The sequence below is a fragment of the Malaclemys terrapin genome, chromosome 9, assembly GCF_027887155.1.
Source record: "Malaclemys terrapin pileata isolate rMalTer1 chromosome 9, rMalTer1.hap1, whole genome shotgun sequence".
NCBI classification, from domain to species: Eukaryota; Metazoa; Chordata; order Testudines; family Emydidae; genus Malaclemys; species Malaclemys terrapin.
The window spans coordinates 28969948-28985469 of NC_071513.1; the positions used below are offsets into that span (position 1 = coordinate 28969948).

Below are 15522 nucleotides of genomic sequence, written 5' to 3' on the forward strand. Positions count from 1 at the left end.
ACATAGAACTGGAAGTCAGATGATCTGGGTTCTATTCCTGGTTCCTCTGCTGTTTTGTGTGTGTGTGTGTTATTTTCAGCAGTTCAAGCATATTTGAACCTAGGCCTTGCATGTGACACCTATGATAAAATTAATTTGGAAAAGGCAGCTTTAAAAAACTGCTAGAAACGGTAATTGACCAAGAAGCGTTTTTCCTGATTATTTCCTGAAATTTTTTTATCTGGGAGGGCCATTTATTCAAACACTTACTCTGGAGGAACTAGAATGGAAGTCTGTGGAAGCCTATAGAATGATTATTTCCTCCATGCACAGTTATTTTAAATTCAGATACTGTTCTGATTTACTTGTTAACTTTTATTAATTACTGTTGATTCAAGTACAGCAAGCCATACTTTTCCAAAACACTAGAGCTGGCAGGCATTTCACAGGTAAATCTGCATTATGAAACACAAAGAAAACAAAAATATTTAAAATTTCCTGAAAAACAAAATTAAAAAAACAATTCATACTGACTTTGAATCTTTTTTCATTGTATATTATAAATTAAAAAATATTGAAATGAAAAGTCATTTCAAAATGGAAAATAGAAACATTCCATTCTGAAGAGGTTGAAATGGAATATTCTGATCTTATCAAAATCCTATTGTCTGTTGTTCTTTATCAAAATCAACATATTTTTGCAAAACATGTCATTTTTGACCTATTTGCATTTTCCAGCAGAAAAACATTCCATCAGAAAACTTCTGACCAGCTCTACAAAATACCCTTCTCAAAATCTTGTAGTCAAATGTCTTCATGACCAACATTCTAGAATCCGCTAGGCAGGATTTTGGATCTGTCTGCTATACAAACCTGCAAAAGAACCATCAGAGAACCTCATTGCTATGTGATGGCACATTTGCTTTCATTAGAGTATCTGTGGGCATATATTATGCTGTACTCTAAAATGTACTGAAAGAGTTAACTAAATCGCATAGCCAAAAAAATCAAAAAAGACGGGGCTCCAGAATTGTGCAGCCAAGTGCTGATAAGGGCTTACAGTTTGAGAAAAGCTATTGGAATAGGAGTCTCGGTGGTTCACAGTTTTAATGCACAAAGTCCAGCGTATTTGATAATTCAAAAAAAGTCAAGATTTTTTGAGGCTTTGTGCTGTAAATGAAACAGCAGAAGCAATTGCTGTTGTCTCTATCTGTTTCCAGGGGGGAAAGAAACAAGGTAATGTGCACTTGCAGTTACCATGCCATGTAGAACAATGGCTTCATGTGGCCCCCTGTATGCTAGTGAACTCTGACTTAGCAAGGACTGCTTTTCTCAAGAGCAGCAAGCATTTTGGATCAAAGGGCTATGAAAGACTGAGATAATAGCTATGTTCCATTTATCAGGTCTTAGTAAAACATTCGCCAGACAACACCCACGTGAATAAAAGACTGTGGGTTGCAGTCTCCATTTGAAATGTCATATTGCAACTCCCATTATTACCCTGTTTAAGGTGCGGCTTTATTTTTGCACAGATGTGTGCTTGAGTGGTTAAGTATAAACGTGTAGCCTGATTATATTTTGTGTGTTTGTTTTGTCTTATTCATATTTCTTTTCTTCTTCCTCCAACAACTGACTCGGAGAATTCACTCCTACGATACCTGAGTGATGACAAGATCTTGGTGATCCAAGAAGAGCCTTTGACACAGAAAGACAACAAGAGAGACACAGGCCGCAGGTCAAGGAAAAAGGGCAAAAACACAAGTAGTCCGAACTATCCAATTAGCCCATCTGTGTTAACATCTACAGTTAGCGTTAGGCTGGAACCTGGGCAGCAAGATGTCCTGAATTTCTCATTAGCTGAAAGCAACACTGTTCCACTGTACCACGTAAGTTCATAAAAATTTGAAGTTTTAATTCTTTTTTCTTAATAGCCATTGGAACTAGGATTGGCACAGCAGAAGTATGATCTTATATCTTACAGTATCATGTTGCATGGCAGGGTTCTACGGTTCATTTTTCACATCCATACCATAAGATACAGAGCTCATCTGAAAACCATCTGGATATTATGAAAAAGTTCAGTCCATAATACAGAGAACACTTGTCCACTATGGGTAGGTCTATATTTGGGACAGCATGTAGACTGCAGACACTGCTCACCCAACTAGCATGGGCATAAATAGCAGTGTAGAAAGTGAGGCACAGCTTAGGTGAGTATAGTAGAGAGAGGCCAGTACCCTGCATGGATCTCTGCACACGCAGTAGTGCCTCCCATATCTACTCTATTTTTAGCAGTGTGGGGTCCTGGTGCAAGAGCCTTTCCATGCCACGGTGAAAGACTCTGGCAAAGGGGAGGCAGTGAAGGAAGTCTGTGACAACAGCTCCCTCACTCAAAGGTCACATTCTCCTGTATCTTGATTATGGTTAGTGAGTTGTAGTTTTAACATGTTAGATGGTGAAGGTAAAGCATAGACAAGAGTTTAGGGTTTCCTTCAACCGGATAACATGAAAAAATATTAATTGCCTTGTCTTAACTAGGATTTTTGCACATTAGTTGACTTCTATCAGTTAGCACGTTAAAAACACACCTTTATTCCTAGTGAAGACAAGGCCAGTGTGACTCACTTGGTGGGATCTCTTCATTTCCAAGTGGATTGGCTCAATCCCAGACTCTGCTCCCAGGACAATTGATGCCGAACCAGGAGATCTTCAGTTTAGTGTGTAATCATTAGGTGAATTCAATAATGGACTTTTTGCAATATCAGAGAATGTAAGCCTCCCCACGTTCTGAGTTTCTGCAGTCGATACAAGGAGCTCATAGCTTGGACCATGAAAGCATTGTCAATCATAGTAGGTAGAGAGGCATGTCCCCTGACATACACGTTACCTATCTTTTGAGGAAAGAAAAATTGGTCAGAGGATCCCTGACACTAATTGCCTACTCAGGTCATGATTACTCAGTGCTGTTAACCTTGTTGGCTGGGTCCCTTTGGAATTGCAGATCTGCTGTCCTGAGACCCAGTGGTTCAGTCATTCAAGCAAGCTCTTTCTAAAATCTTGGGTGTAATCATAGCTCTATTAAGTTTAATGGAGAAATTCAAATGTATTTAAATGGTGTCCAGATTTCACCCTGGAATTTAAGTACAAGGAACATATGGATTGTTATGCTGGGTCAGACTTGAAGTCCATCTAGTCCAATATCCTGTTAACAACAGTTGCCAGGACCAGAGGCTTCAGAGGAACATATGAGAATTTCAGAGTATGCCCCCCATAATAGATCTCGTGCTTATCTTTTGTAGTCAAAGATTGGCTTACTCCCTATAACATGGGGTTTAATATGCCTTCCACAACATTTGTATTGCTGTTAATTATGGTAACTGTGAATATTCTTGATATTTATATAAATGCCCAGTCTCTTTTCAAATCTTGTTAAATTCCTGGATTTAATGACTTCATGTGGCAATGAGTTCCATGGTCCAATTACACATTGTGTGAAAAAGTATTTCCTTTTATCTGTTTTGAATTTCTCGCCTTTTTATATTATTGACTGTCCCCTTGTTCTTATATTATGGTGCAGGAAGAACAGGGTACTGCTAATTATAGCCCATTTCAGACTGGTTTCCAGCTTAGCAAAACAGGCATTTTTGTTCTTACCTTTTAAATTGAATTTCTGCAGAATGAGACCAACAATCTCGAAGCCTCAGCCACATAGATATTGCTCAAATTGTGGTTGTTTTTTCCCCGAGTTATTTGATAACTTTATTTGCATCTATATTAAGTAATCAACTGGTTCTTTTGTCAAGCTATTCTACAGGGGAGGAGGCTAGAACCTGAAAAGCCTAACAACTATTTGGGTGGGGCTCCCTGTTAGGAGATAAGGAGGGAGAAGCCCATTTCAGATTGGTTAGCCCACTATGCAGAAACTCAGTGTTCAAGGTAAAACCAAAATCTCCTTTGTTGTACATGTGTCTGAGAGAGAAATTAGTACATATCCAGAGTGGACCACACTCGTCACTGATTTAACCTCATTGATATCAGTGAGGATGTACCAGGGAGAAATCTAGCCCTGTGTTAAGTAATGTTGAAAGTGAAGTTACTGTGGCATTATAACTTTTTTTTTGTAAAACTATTCTCCCAAAACACTATTTCAGTTAATATATTTTAATTTTATTTAATCTTAACTCCATTACATCTACCTACTTTATCAAATTCCCAATATATTACTCTGAAGTGCTCCAGCAAAGTATTCAGTATTAGTGGACTGTTTTTGTCAGCACAAATAAATACTCTTGCTCACTGAAACTGGGCAAAATGGTTACCTCTGAGACATAATTAAGTTGTTATGCATTGGATTTAGCTTTGTTACACTTCATTAGTCTTGGTAAACAAAAGACATTTAATTTAGACTATAGTGTCTACATGCATGAATATGCAACTCAAAATGATGTTTTTGTTTTCCACTGGAACATGTAATTGTAAAAAATGTTTAGAATCAGAGTGCAAATGGCTTTTGTTTTTATTGTGTTTTGGGGTTTTTTTTTGGGGGGGGGGGGGGAATGGTTACCACTCAGACGCAAAATTGACCAGGATATTTTTGAGTAATAAAAAACAGTTATGCTGCTTTGGTGTTTGCAAACAGCTATTTCTACCTGAAAAAAATGACATCAAGGCCTGACCATATGTGCTTGGGCTCAAAGAAAATAATATGAAAGCTTTTCTAGAAGGCTTTGTATTGTGATGTTCAACTATTCACTGGGATTCCACCATATTCATTGTATACGTTTCCATCTACCTCATAGCTTAGTGGAAGACTTTGACTGGCCACTATAGAATCATAGAAATTTAGGGCTGGAAGGAACCTCGAGATGTCATCTAGTCCATCCCCCCCATGATGAGGCAGGACTAAGTATACCTAGACCAGTGGTTCTCAACCTACTTATCATTGTGGGCCACATATGCGCCCTCTCCCCCCAACACACAGACCCCTATGCACAGCACCCGCCCCAACCCCTCCACAGAGTGGGGCCAGGAGCAGACCCCAGTGCAGGGCTGGGCAGCCGGGCAGCCCCAGGCCCCACCGCACGACAAGGCAGAGCAGCCCCAGGCCCCACCACGTGGCAAGGTAGTGCAGCCCTAGTGCCCCGGACCCCACCACGTGGCAAGGCAGTGCAGCCCCAGCAGCCCCAGGCCCCACCATGCCGGACAGCCGTGGTGGCCCGGATCCCAGCCATGCGAGCCCTGCGGCCTTTAGCACACAGCTGAGAACCGCTGACCTAGACTGTCCTTGACAGGTGTTTGTCCAACATGTTCTTTAAAACCTCAACTGACAAGGATTCCACGCCTTTCTTGGCAGTCTTAGAAAATTCTATCTGTATCTTTAGAGACCATTTGTCTCATATTTACAATGTGTGGAAAACAGTTACCTCAGATAGATGCGTTTTAGACACAAAGAAGAAAGATTGTACAATTCAGTTTGAATCCCTTCCTCCAAACAATCCCCTTCCCCCCTCCTTTATCAGAGACCATTCTCACTAGAAGGTACCCAAAGAAAAATAAAAGCTCTATTACCAGCAGCAGCAATAGAGGAATTCCAAGTAAGTTCCCAAAACAGGACTGCAGCCCCCCTATCAGCTCCCCACTCCCCTAAGATCCCTGTGCTGCAGCCGCCCAGCAGGCTATCAATTACAGGCTATCAATTGCAGGCAGTTCAGCTGTCCTTCCCCCCACTGCCATGTGCTGCTCCTGCCCTCTGCCTTGGAGCTGCTCCCAGAGACTCCTGCTTGCTGTGCAGGGCGGTAAGGGGGGGGCTAATGTCAGGGTGTCCCCTTCCCCCCTGCTCCTGCACCCCGCTTACCCCTTCTCCATATAGAGCAGGGAGGGGACACGGATGGAGAGAGACATAGAGAGCTTGGGGCAGCAGCTGCTGTCTCATCTTCCTGATCCACTTAAAAAGACCATGCACTTAAGAGTGGGTCAGCTTACTTAAAGGGGTAGTGTGCATCTCTCTATCTCTCTCCCACACACAAGGTGGGTGTCTGTGTCTGCTATGCTGTCTCCCCTCCCTCGTGTTCGTGCTGCCTTGTGTGAGAGGCTACATTAACAACAATATGTTAACCTTGAGGACTCAGCGGAGTCCTAGATCATCATTTAGCAAAAAGGCATTCCCTGGGAAATATCCCTCCCTCTTCCACCCTCTAACCTCACCACCTCAACCAAGCTTCACAATCATCATAGCTGTGAACAGTATTAAATTGTTTGTTTAAAATGTATACTGTGTGTATATCTATATAATATATAGCTTTTTATCTGGTGCAAAAATTTCCCTGGAACCTAACCCCCTCCCCATTTACATTAATTCTTATGGGGAAATTGGATTCACTTAACATCGTTTCGCTTAAAGTCTCATTTTTCAGGAACATAACTACAGCATTAAGCAAGGAGTTACTGTACTCATTATTTTCTAATCCCAAAGGATGGAGGACTCAGACCACTTCTGAGTCTTAGAAGACTGAATAGATACATCAGAAAGTTTCAGTTCAGAATGCTAATCTTTGCAATCAATTATCCCTTTCCTTTCTACTCTAGGTTGGCTTGCTGCTCTCGATCTCAAGGATGTGTACTTCCTTATTTCTACAAAACCTTCTCATCACAAATATCTTTGTTTTATACTTGGTCAATATCATTTCCAATACAGAGTGTTGCCATTTGACCTCTCCACTGTACCCAGAGTCTTTACCAATGCCTGTCTCTTGTAGCAGCATATCTGAGGAGACAAGGAATTTTCATTTTCCCATACTTAGATGACTGGCTTCTAAAGACTTCCTCTGAAGAGGAATTGAAAAGTCTCATTCAAATTACTGATTTTCTGTTTGAGAAACTGTCTTCTAATAGATGAAAAGAAGTCTCCTCTATCTCATTCTCAAAAAATCCCCTTCATTGGGGAATTCTCAATTGGGAAAAAAAGGAAAGATTTCCTCCCAGAGGAAAGGTTCATGAAGCTACACAACAATATTTAGAAACTACTTCATGAACCCTCTCAACAACTTGATTCTACTAGGTCTCATAGCCTCAGCAATGTATATGATAACCTATGCCAGGTTCAAAATGAGGCTGCTTCAACACTGGGTTTCAAGAAATCTCAAAGCCAGCCTGGGAAGTGAGTTAAAGATATTCACTATTCTGAGAAAAATATGAATATTTCTAAGGTGGTGGCTCAAATCAGAGAATGTTGTCAAAGAAGCTTTTTCAACCCTGTTTATCTCTTACTGTGTCAAACTCTTCCAGAATGGGCTAGTGAGCACATCTAAAAACAGTTTTTCATTTGGAGCCTTTGGAGGCACCAAGAATCCCTTCTTCATATAAATGTGTTAGAACTGAAAGCTATTAATCTTCCTATCCTTCCTTCCACATTTACAGAATTCAAGTAGCAACAGACACTATGTCTGTAATGTAACTACATAAACAAACAATGTGGAGTTCAGTCACCTCAGCTCTGCAAGGAGGTGATAAAACTTTGGAACTGCTGTATCTTATATAACATTGGATTGTTTAGAGCGTGGATCAGATGAGCAGGGATGCTCACAGATACACAAGTGGTCTCAAACATTTGGTGATTCAGTACTTTTTTAGCTGTAGGTCTTTCTGGCCATAGACCTGTTTTGCAGTCAGGTTCAATACCAAGTGCCCCCAATTTTGTTCAAGATGTGTTCCTCCTCAGCTGGAGAGGGGCCTAATGTATGCCTTTCCTCCATTCCCACTAATATTAAAGGTAGTTAAGAAAACAAAACAGGACTTGGCCAAGATGATCTTACTTGATTCTGTGTGGCCAAAATAGCATTGGTACACCACTCTACTCCTATCCAAGGGAATATTCAAGTTGCTTCCAGTGAAAATGAATTAGTTTCCCAACAGGAAGGGAAGGTCTTTTACCCAGAACCCCAATCATTTCATCTAATGGTTTGGGCGATAGAAATTTGACAGATTTAGAAAATTCTTGTTCTATTAAGGCACAACATGTTTTAATTCTAGGAAGCAGACCAATAGAAAATGTTATATCTTGAAGTGGAAAAAAATGTTATATGGGTGTCTAATAAGGGCGTTGTCCCAGTCTTGGCTTCTATTCATTACACTTTAAAATATTTATTGCACTTAAAAACTATGGGTTTGTCTGTCTCCTCACGTAAGGTCCATTTAGCAGTGATAGTAGCTTTTCATATTCATATTGACAGTAAATCTATTTTCTCACACTCTTTAGTCAAAAGTTTTTTTAAAAGTTTATTGAATTTGTACCCGCCAGGATGAAACCCAGCTCCTTTAAATTTGTCTCCTCCCTTTGAACCTCTCTGAGTGTTCCTGGTTTCATCTTTCTATAAAGAAAGCATACATTCTAGCAGTCATATCTGCTAGAAGGATTAGCGAACTACACATTCTCATGGCCACTCCCTCCTCCCCATACTGTTTTTATAGGACAAAGGTCTTTGGGCCTCACTCCAGATTCCTTTCTAAAGTAAATTTTGGACTTTCACGTAAATCAGTGTATTAATTTATCAGTATTTTTACCCAAACCCATGCACATAAGGGTGAATCCAAGTTACCCAGCTGTATCCCTAATGGACCAAAGCAGAATCCCAGAAACAATTCCAAACTTTTTGGAGTTTGAAATTCAGATTTAGTGGCTCAGGAATTTGCCTTGTTATAACCAGTGCTGTAGCGGTCCTCCTGCCTTACCATAATGATGGTATTTTGATCTATTCTCCTTTTCACAGTCTTTGACAATCTTTAGGTTATATAGCTCCTGTCTCTTTCTTCCTGCCCAATCCCTGAAATGGAGCTGGTTGATACTGTAACCAGTATTACTGGTTGGTACATTAGCAACTCCCTTTCCCAGCAGTACAGTGCCATGAATGGTAGTGTGGTAAGGTGACCAGACAGCAAGTGTGAAAAATCGGGACAGGGGGTGGGGGATAATAGGAGCCTATATAAGAAAAAGACCCAAAAATCAGGACTGTCCCTATAAAATCGGGACATCTGGTCACCCTACAGTATGGTAGGGAATTACATGAGTTTTACCTGATTTTGAGGGGAAATAATTAAGTGGTGATGACTTGTTTGAAAAGTTTGCAAGCCATACAAACCCTTTAAAGCAACCAGGGCTGAGTCAGTAAGAACCCTTGAAATATGCTGTGTTCTTGAGTCATTTATTCTTAGATACAAATACCAGAATGTTCCCAAACAGAGAGCTCTCTTATATAATGTTTTGTATTAGCAGGTGTGTGTTTGTACTACTGCAATCTGCTCAGTGGGATCAGAACCGTGTATCTATCTGACACAGGCCCAGTCATACTTCTAGATAAAAGCTTATGGCTTTAGGGGTCAGTGTTTATGGAGCAGGGAGGAATTCTGGATTTCATTCCACTTCGAAGTTCCTTGAGTCCATAGTGTACAGGAAAGTGACAACCATGTTATGGGTTTAAATTAGATTCCTATTATTTGAAAATAGATTTTTATGATTTAATATATCAATAGGCATGTACTGGAAAAAGTCATATGCAGGCTGGTACATTATACTAGATCTGGAAGGTTTTAAGAAAAGCTGTCACGTACAGCAAGTCATTTTAAGTGAATGACCACTAGAAAGCCTTCATATTCCAGCTGAGTTTCTTTTATTCCTTCCTCTGCCTCTTTATAGTTTGGCCTTTTGGAAATCCCTGTTTTCATTACATTCATAGTGAGAAATGTTCTGTAGTTAACCAAAGCTGGGCAATAATATATTAAGAAAATACACTGAGTAAATAAGTTTACAGCAGTTGGTTAGAAGCAACTGTGCACTGCACTTGGAAGCCACAGTTTCCTAAGTTACACAGGTTAAAAGTTTAAAAAGGCAATTTAGCAGTGGATATAGAAATCCAAGAGTAAATTCATTTTCACAGTATAAGATTGTGATTTGATACAGCTTGAAACCATGCACAAATAACTGCTTGGCACTAGTATGCATGATAGTCATCTTGTGTGGCTTCACACCTAAAGGGACTACATCATTTTATAATCTTGCCACACTGTGTCACCCAAACTGTTTCATATATAATCTTATCAATTATTGTAATAAAAGGGAAAGCATCCACTGTTTATAAAATGATTATTTGCTAATGGCCTGTAACACTATATAGGAAGCCATAGTGTTAGATGGTTACAATGGAATATTCTTTTACTTCTAGGGCCAGAACAATCATACGTACAGTAAAATGTCCATTTTCAGTATCATAAAATTTTCGCTGATTAACTAGCTGTCATTTTTATAGCATGCAGAACTAAGAACTCCTGTGGCTTGGTCCCTGCAGCCTGGTCTACACTAAAAATTAGGTCAATCCAACTACATTGCTCAGAGGTGTGAAAAATCCACACACCCCAAGTGACGTAGTTAAGGTGATCTAAACCCCCCCCCCCCCAATGTAGACAGCACTAGGTCGGTGGAAGAATTCTTCCATTGAGTTAGCTACTATCTCTCAGGGAGGTGAATTATTAAAGCCCTGCACGGATAAAAATTTATATCTGGGGATGCAGATATCTGCGGATATAAATCGGTATCCATGGAACCGCCAGGCTCTCCCGGGAACCACATGGTTGAAAGGAGCAGAACATGGGGCAGCCGCTCCCAGGAGCCAGCGCCCCGTGCCGGCAGCTCCTCCGGTGTGGCTGTATTGCCTGCAGCCCTGCTCCCATCCCTTCCACGCAGCTGTCTGCAACTCTTGACTGGGGCATGAGTGCCGCTTGAACACAAGAGTGCAACCAGGGACACGGTCTGCTCCTCTCGCCACTGCACTTCCTGGAGAGCCCTGCGGTTCCACGGAAACTGATTTATATCTGCGGATATCTGCATCCGCGGATATACACTTGTATATAGCCGCGCAGGGCTCTGTGGATTACCTATACCAATGGGAGAACCCCTCCCATCAGCGTAGGTAGTGTGTACACTGAAGCGCTATAGTGGCATGGCTGCAGCTTGTTGCTGTAGCATTTCAAATGTGGTCAATGGCATGAAATTTATGTCAGACATGGAATTCTGTCACACCTGCTTGGATTCACTATGTGTGAAAACTATTCATTCACTCTATCCTGGCCACTTTAAAAGCTTTCAATGGCTTTATTTTACAGTTATTTAAAACAAATTAGAATGGTAACAAAATTATTTTGCTGTGACTGACATTTTGGATTCATTCCACCTAAGGTGTGAGTCCTTTGAAGGCATTGATAGCTTTACAAGTCCTGATTTGCATTCTAAAGCATATTTGGCATTTCCAAAGCTCACATACTTTCTCAACACAAAACATTTTTACATATTTAAAAAAGACATGGGGATTCACGCCTTGAGTAAAAAACGGTGGCCTGCACTTTGTACTGCATGGCTACAACAATTTTAAATTAATAAGATGATAAGATAAAGTTTTGTCAACTGTGAGGTAGAATGGGCTGGAAGAAATTGAGGAATTACAGGCAATCATACTACATATAGCGCTCAGGTCTATTCATAAGAATCACAGTAAGAACATAAGAATGGCCATAATGGGCCATTTAGCCCAGTATCCTATCCTGTCTTCTGACAGTCATCAATGCCAGGTGCCCCAGAGGGAATGAACAGAACAGGTAATCACGAAGTGATCCATCCCATCACCCATTCCCAGCTTCTGGCAAACAGAGTCTAGGGACACCATCCCTGGCCATCCTGGCTAATAGCCACTGTTGGACCTATTCTCCATGAACTTATCTAGTTGTTTTTTTAACCGTTATAGTCTTGACCTTCACAACATCCTCTGGCAAGGAATTCCACAGATTGACTGTGCATTGTGTGAAAAAATACTTCCTTTTGTTAGTTTTAAACCTGCTGCCTATTAATTCCATTTGGTGACCCCTAGTTCTTGTTATTTACTCCTTCTCATAGCACACTTCCTTATTTACTTTTCCCACACTAGTCATGATTTTATAGACCTCTATCATATCCCCCTTTAGTCATCTCTTTTCCAAGCAGAAAAGTCCCAGTCTTATTAATCTATCCTCATATGGCAGCATTCCATACCCCTAATCATTTTTGTTGCCCTTTCCTGGACATTTTCCAATTCCAATATATAATATCCATATATAGAACCTGTCATAATGTGAAGAAAATATCTGGAAGATAAACATTCTAGGACTGATATAGCAGTATAAATCAGCATTATATCAATGTAACTCTCTCCTTGAAGTACTGCCTTCTAGAGACAGAACTTTCCATCCCTCAGAGGTAAATGTACATGAATGAAAATATCCAAGCCATCTGCAGCTCTGTTGATTCCCTCGTGTTGTGATGTTCAGAAGTAACTGAATTCTCTGCTGTATCAGATTCTGTAGGTTCTTACCAAACAGCATGGTGTGGGTCACCCTGATCTTGCCACCTGGAGCACTGACAAGAATCCTGGCAAGACCCTTTTGATTGACAAAACTGCCTGGAAATATAGGTATCCAAAGGGACCTGAAAACATTTAATGGCATTTTGGTGTCAAAAAGAAAGGGGAAATTACACAAGGTTATATTTCTGAATAGAGACTTAATTTCTCTGAGCAGACTGTCTTCTTTCCTTATTGTATAATAATGTTTTGTGATTTTTTCTTCTGCTTTTTAGTATTTATGTTACATACAGCCATCTATATAATGAAACTTCAGGTTAGCAAGACTCAGAGTTTACAGTAGACTGTATAAAGAACAACCAGATGCTGTGACTATGAGGTTTTACCAAACCAAATTCGTTGTGAAACGAACGTGTGCTACTGGCTTATAAAAATACATAAATCATTTGTTTTGGATACTGCTAAGTGGTTCTTCTCTCGCTCATTTTTCTCTCTGTCTTTGTTTTCCCAGGTGTCTGAAATGTTTGATGGTAGCAGGATCAGGCCCTAAATAAGATTTTAAAAAAATAGGAAAAGTTATTGAACTCGAAAACTGCTGAAACAATATTGATCAAATTTACATTCCTGCTTTTCCTCTCCCTCCACCCACGCACACATTCCAAAATCACTTTTAGACAAAGACCCAGATTTAGAAAATTTCAGTCAAGGTAAATATTTTGGAAAGTTGGAATGACAGTGTGATAATGGAAACTGTTATGCACCCTTAATGAACATGGGTGATGGCCGGTGTTCTGTATAATAAAATATAGTATGATCAAATAAGAAAACAAGGGACCCAGTATTATTTGGCTATCCCGTTATCACCTCCTTACTACATTTACATAGAAGTAAACAAAATGACACTTATTTAACAGTCGCTGTGATTACTAAGCATAGATATAGTCTTACAAAATTGATAATTACACAGGCTGATCATGCCAGATAAATGTTTACGAAGCTATGTGGCACTGGAATCTAAACATTGAGTGGTTTCATAAAATGCTGTGAGGATGCAGAGTTAGCTGTATAGAATGGATATGTAAGTAATACAATATTGTTGGATGCCCAGATTATAAAATGGTGCACAGGATTGTGCTAATTGGAATATGTCAGTAAACACTACCCCTTCAATGCAAGTTTAGAATTCTAATTTCAGGGTTTTAACAATGTGTGCTTGGATGGAGGTTTTTTTGTTTGTTTTTATTTGGGGGTTTTTAGTGTCACTATATTCCTCCTTCAATAGACCTAATCAATTTATTTAAATCAGTGCTTTGAGAAGTTTCAGTATCTTTAAAGGAAACCTGCTATGTGAAATAAAAGACTTTCTAATCATTACAGTTCATTAATTATGAATAGTAAATGCCTAAAAACCTGTTTGGACTACCTGCTATAACAATGACAATGAAAGAGGAAGTTCCCACTTGGCAGTTTGACATAGTTTGAAACAGAAAAATTGTTGAGCTAATTGTCAAGAACAACTATCATTACCCTGGACTTCCTGGAAAGAATTACAAAATGGAGGCTCACACAGAAAGACAGCAGCACCATTTCTAGCTATGGAGATATTAGAAAAAGGGGCAGGAATTTCTGATTTTTTTCGGAAGAATGACTTTAAATTATATTGTTATTTATTAATTAATTTTATTGAGTCTCTCAATTCTACCAGGAAAACTAAAAGGAAGGTATGTCTCAATTGGAAGTCGGTCTTTGCGTATCTTAAAGTAGTGATCAGTTCCTTGATTAATTGGATCAGCTTTCAAGATGAGCTAGTTTTGAAGGTCTGAGTACTTCATATTACTTAACTATTTTAAAACTGTTTCATCTCCTTTAGGTTAAAGTGCGTTTTAAGAACACACTGGTCATGCTGTGGTTCTGCAGCAAAAAGATTAGTAATAATGAGACTTGGCTCCAGAGACTGGGAGAAAGCAAAGATATGCAGCAGTCCAGAGCATAATAGTGTGGCATCAAGAACCAGCAAGTAAACAAACAGCAGCAGAAAGAAAAATGTGCCGGCAAAAATTTGAACAGTAAGACAGGGCAAGAGTACCCTAGACAGAGAGAGCACAGACAGAAGGTTAGCCACAAAGTGAATGAGTACCCTTTAAAATATTGATATTGGAATTGCTGAAGTTTTTTTCATAGATTCACAGTTCAAGCCCAGAAAGCACCATTATGATCACCTAGTCTCATCTCCTGCATTACACAGGCTATAGAATTTCATCCAGTTGTTCTGGCATCAAGCCCCTAAATAAGAAGGTTGAGGGGTCACAAGTTTTCATTTCACAATATAATATCTGTGCTCAGTATCCACTGAGTAACAATATACTTGTATTTCATAATAAAGAAACCAGCTCCTAAACAATGAAATCTTCCCATGTTTTTGATTTATATATGTAATGTGTGGAAGATGATCTTGGCTGCTGACAGATTTTATGACAGATACTTTCACTACTGTACTCCCTACACAGTGAAATTGAGAGTATGTCCATTCTAGGGCAGAGTCACCGTAAATCAGTGGTTCTCAAACTTTTGTACTGGTGACCCCTTTCACATAGCAAGCTTCTGGGTGCGACCTCCCTTATAAATTAAAAACACTTTTTTATATATTTAACACCATTATAAATGCTGGAGGCAAAGTGGGGTTTAGAGTGGAGGCTGACAGCTCGTGACCCCCCCCCATGTAATAATCTTGCAACCCCTTGAGGGGTCCCAACCCCCAGTTTGAGAACCCCTGCTGTAAATAGTACATCAGAGATGCCTTTGTTTAATTTTTAAGTGTGTCACAGTATTAAAATGGTATAGGGCTTATCATTGTTTCACTGCTCTTGCTTAAGTTTCAATTTATTTTCTGTCTGCTGACCAAGCAGAGCTGTTAATACATGCCCATTAGCACAGAGCTTTTATAGATGAATGGAGTAAAAGCTACAAAACTATTTCTGGAGCTGCCAGAAGCCAATTTGACAAATGGTACATAGTTTAATGGCACATGTTGAGAGCTAAAAACATGTGCAGTAAAATACTTGAACAAAAAAAGTAGAATTAGCTCTTGTCTTCACACGTGCAATTTGGGATGTTCCAGCTGCACCAAACCTCTCTTTTGGGTGATAGTAACCCTGAGCACTACCAT

General features: G+C 39.7%; 1 protein-coding gene across 1 annotated transcript in view; it reads left to right on the forward strand.

Moving 5' to 3' along the window:
- The window catches only part of LOC128843372 (connector enhancer of kinase suppressor of ras 2-like), a 530962-nt gene that overhangs the window by 383925 nt on the left and 131515 nt on the right, over positions 1 to 15522 (forward strand). Inside the window, exon 13 of the mRNA XM_054040175.1 lies at positions 1620 to 1865. Coding sequence (XP_053896150.1) covers positions 1620 to 1865 — 246 coding nt within the window. The remainder of the gene's footprint in view (positions 1 to 1619; positions 1866 to 15522) is intronic.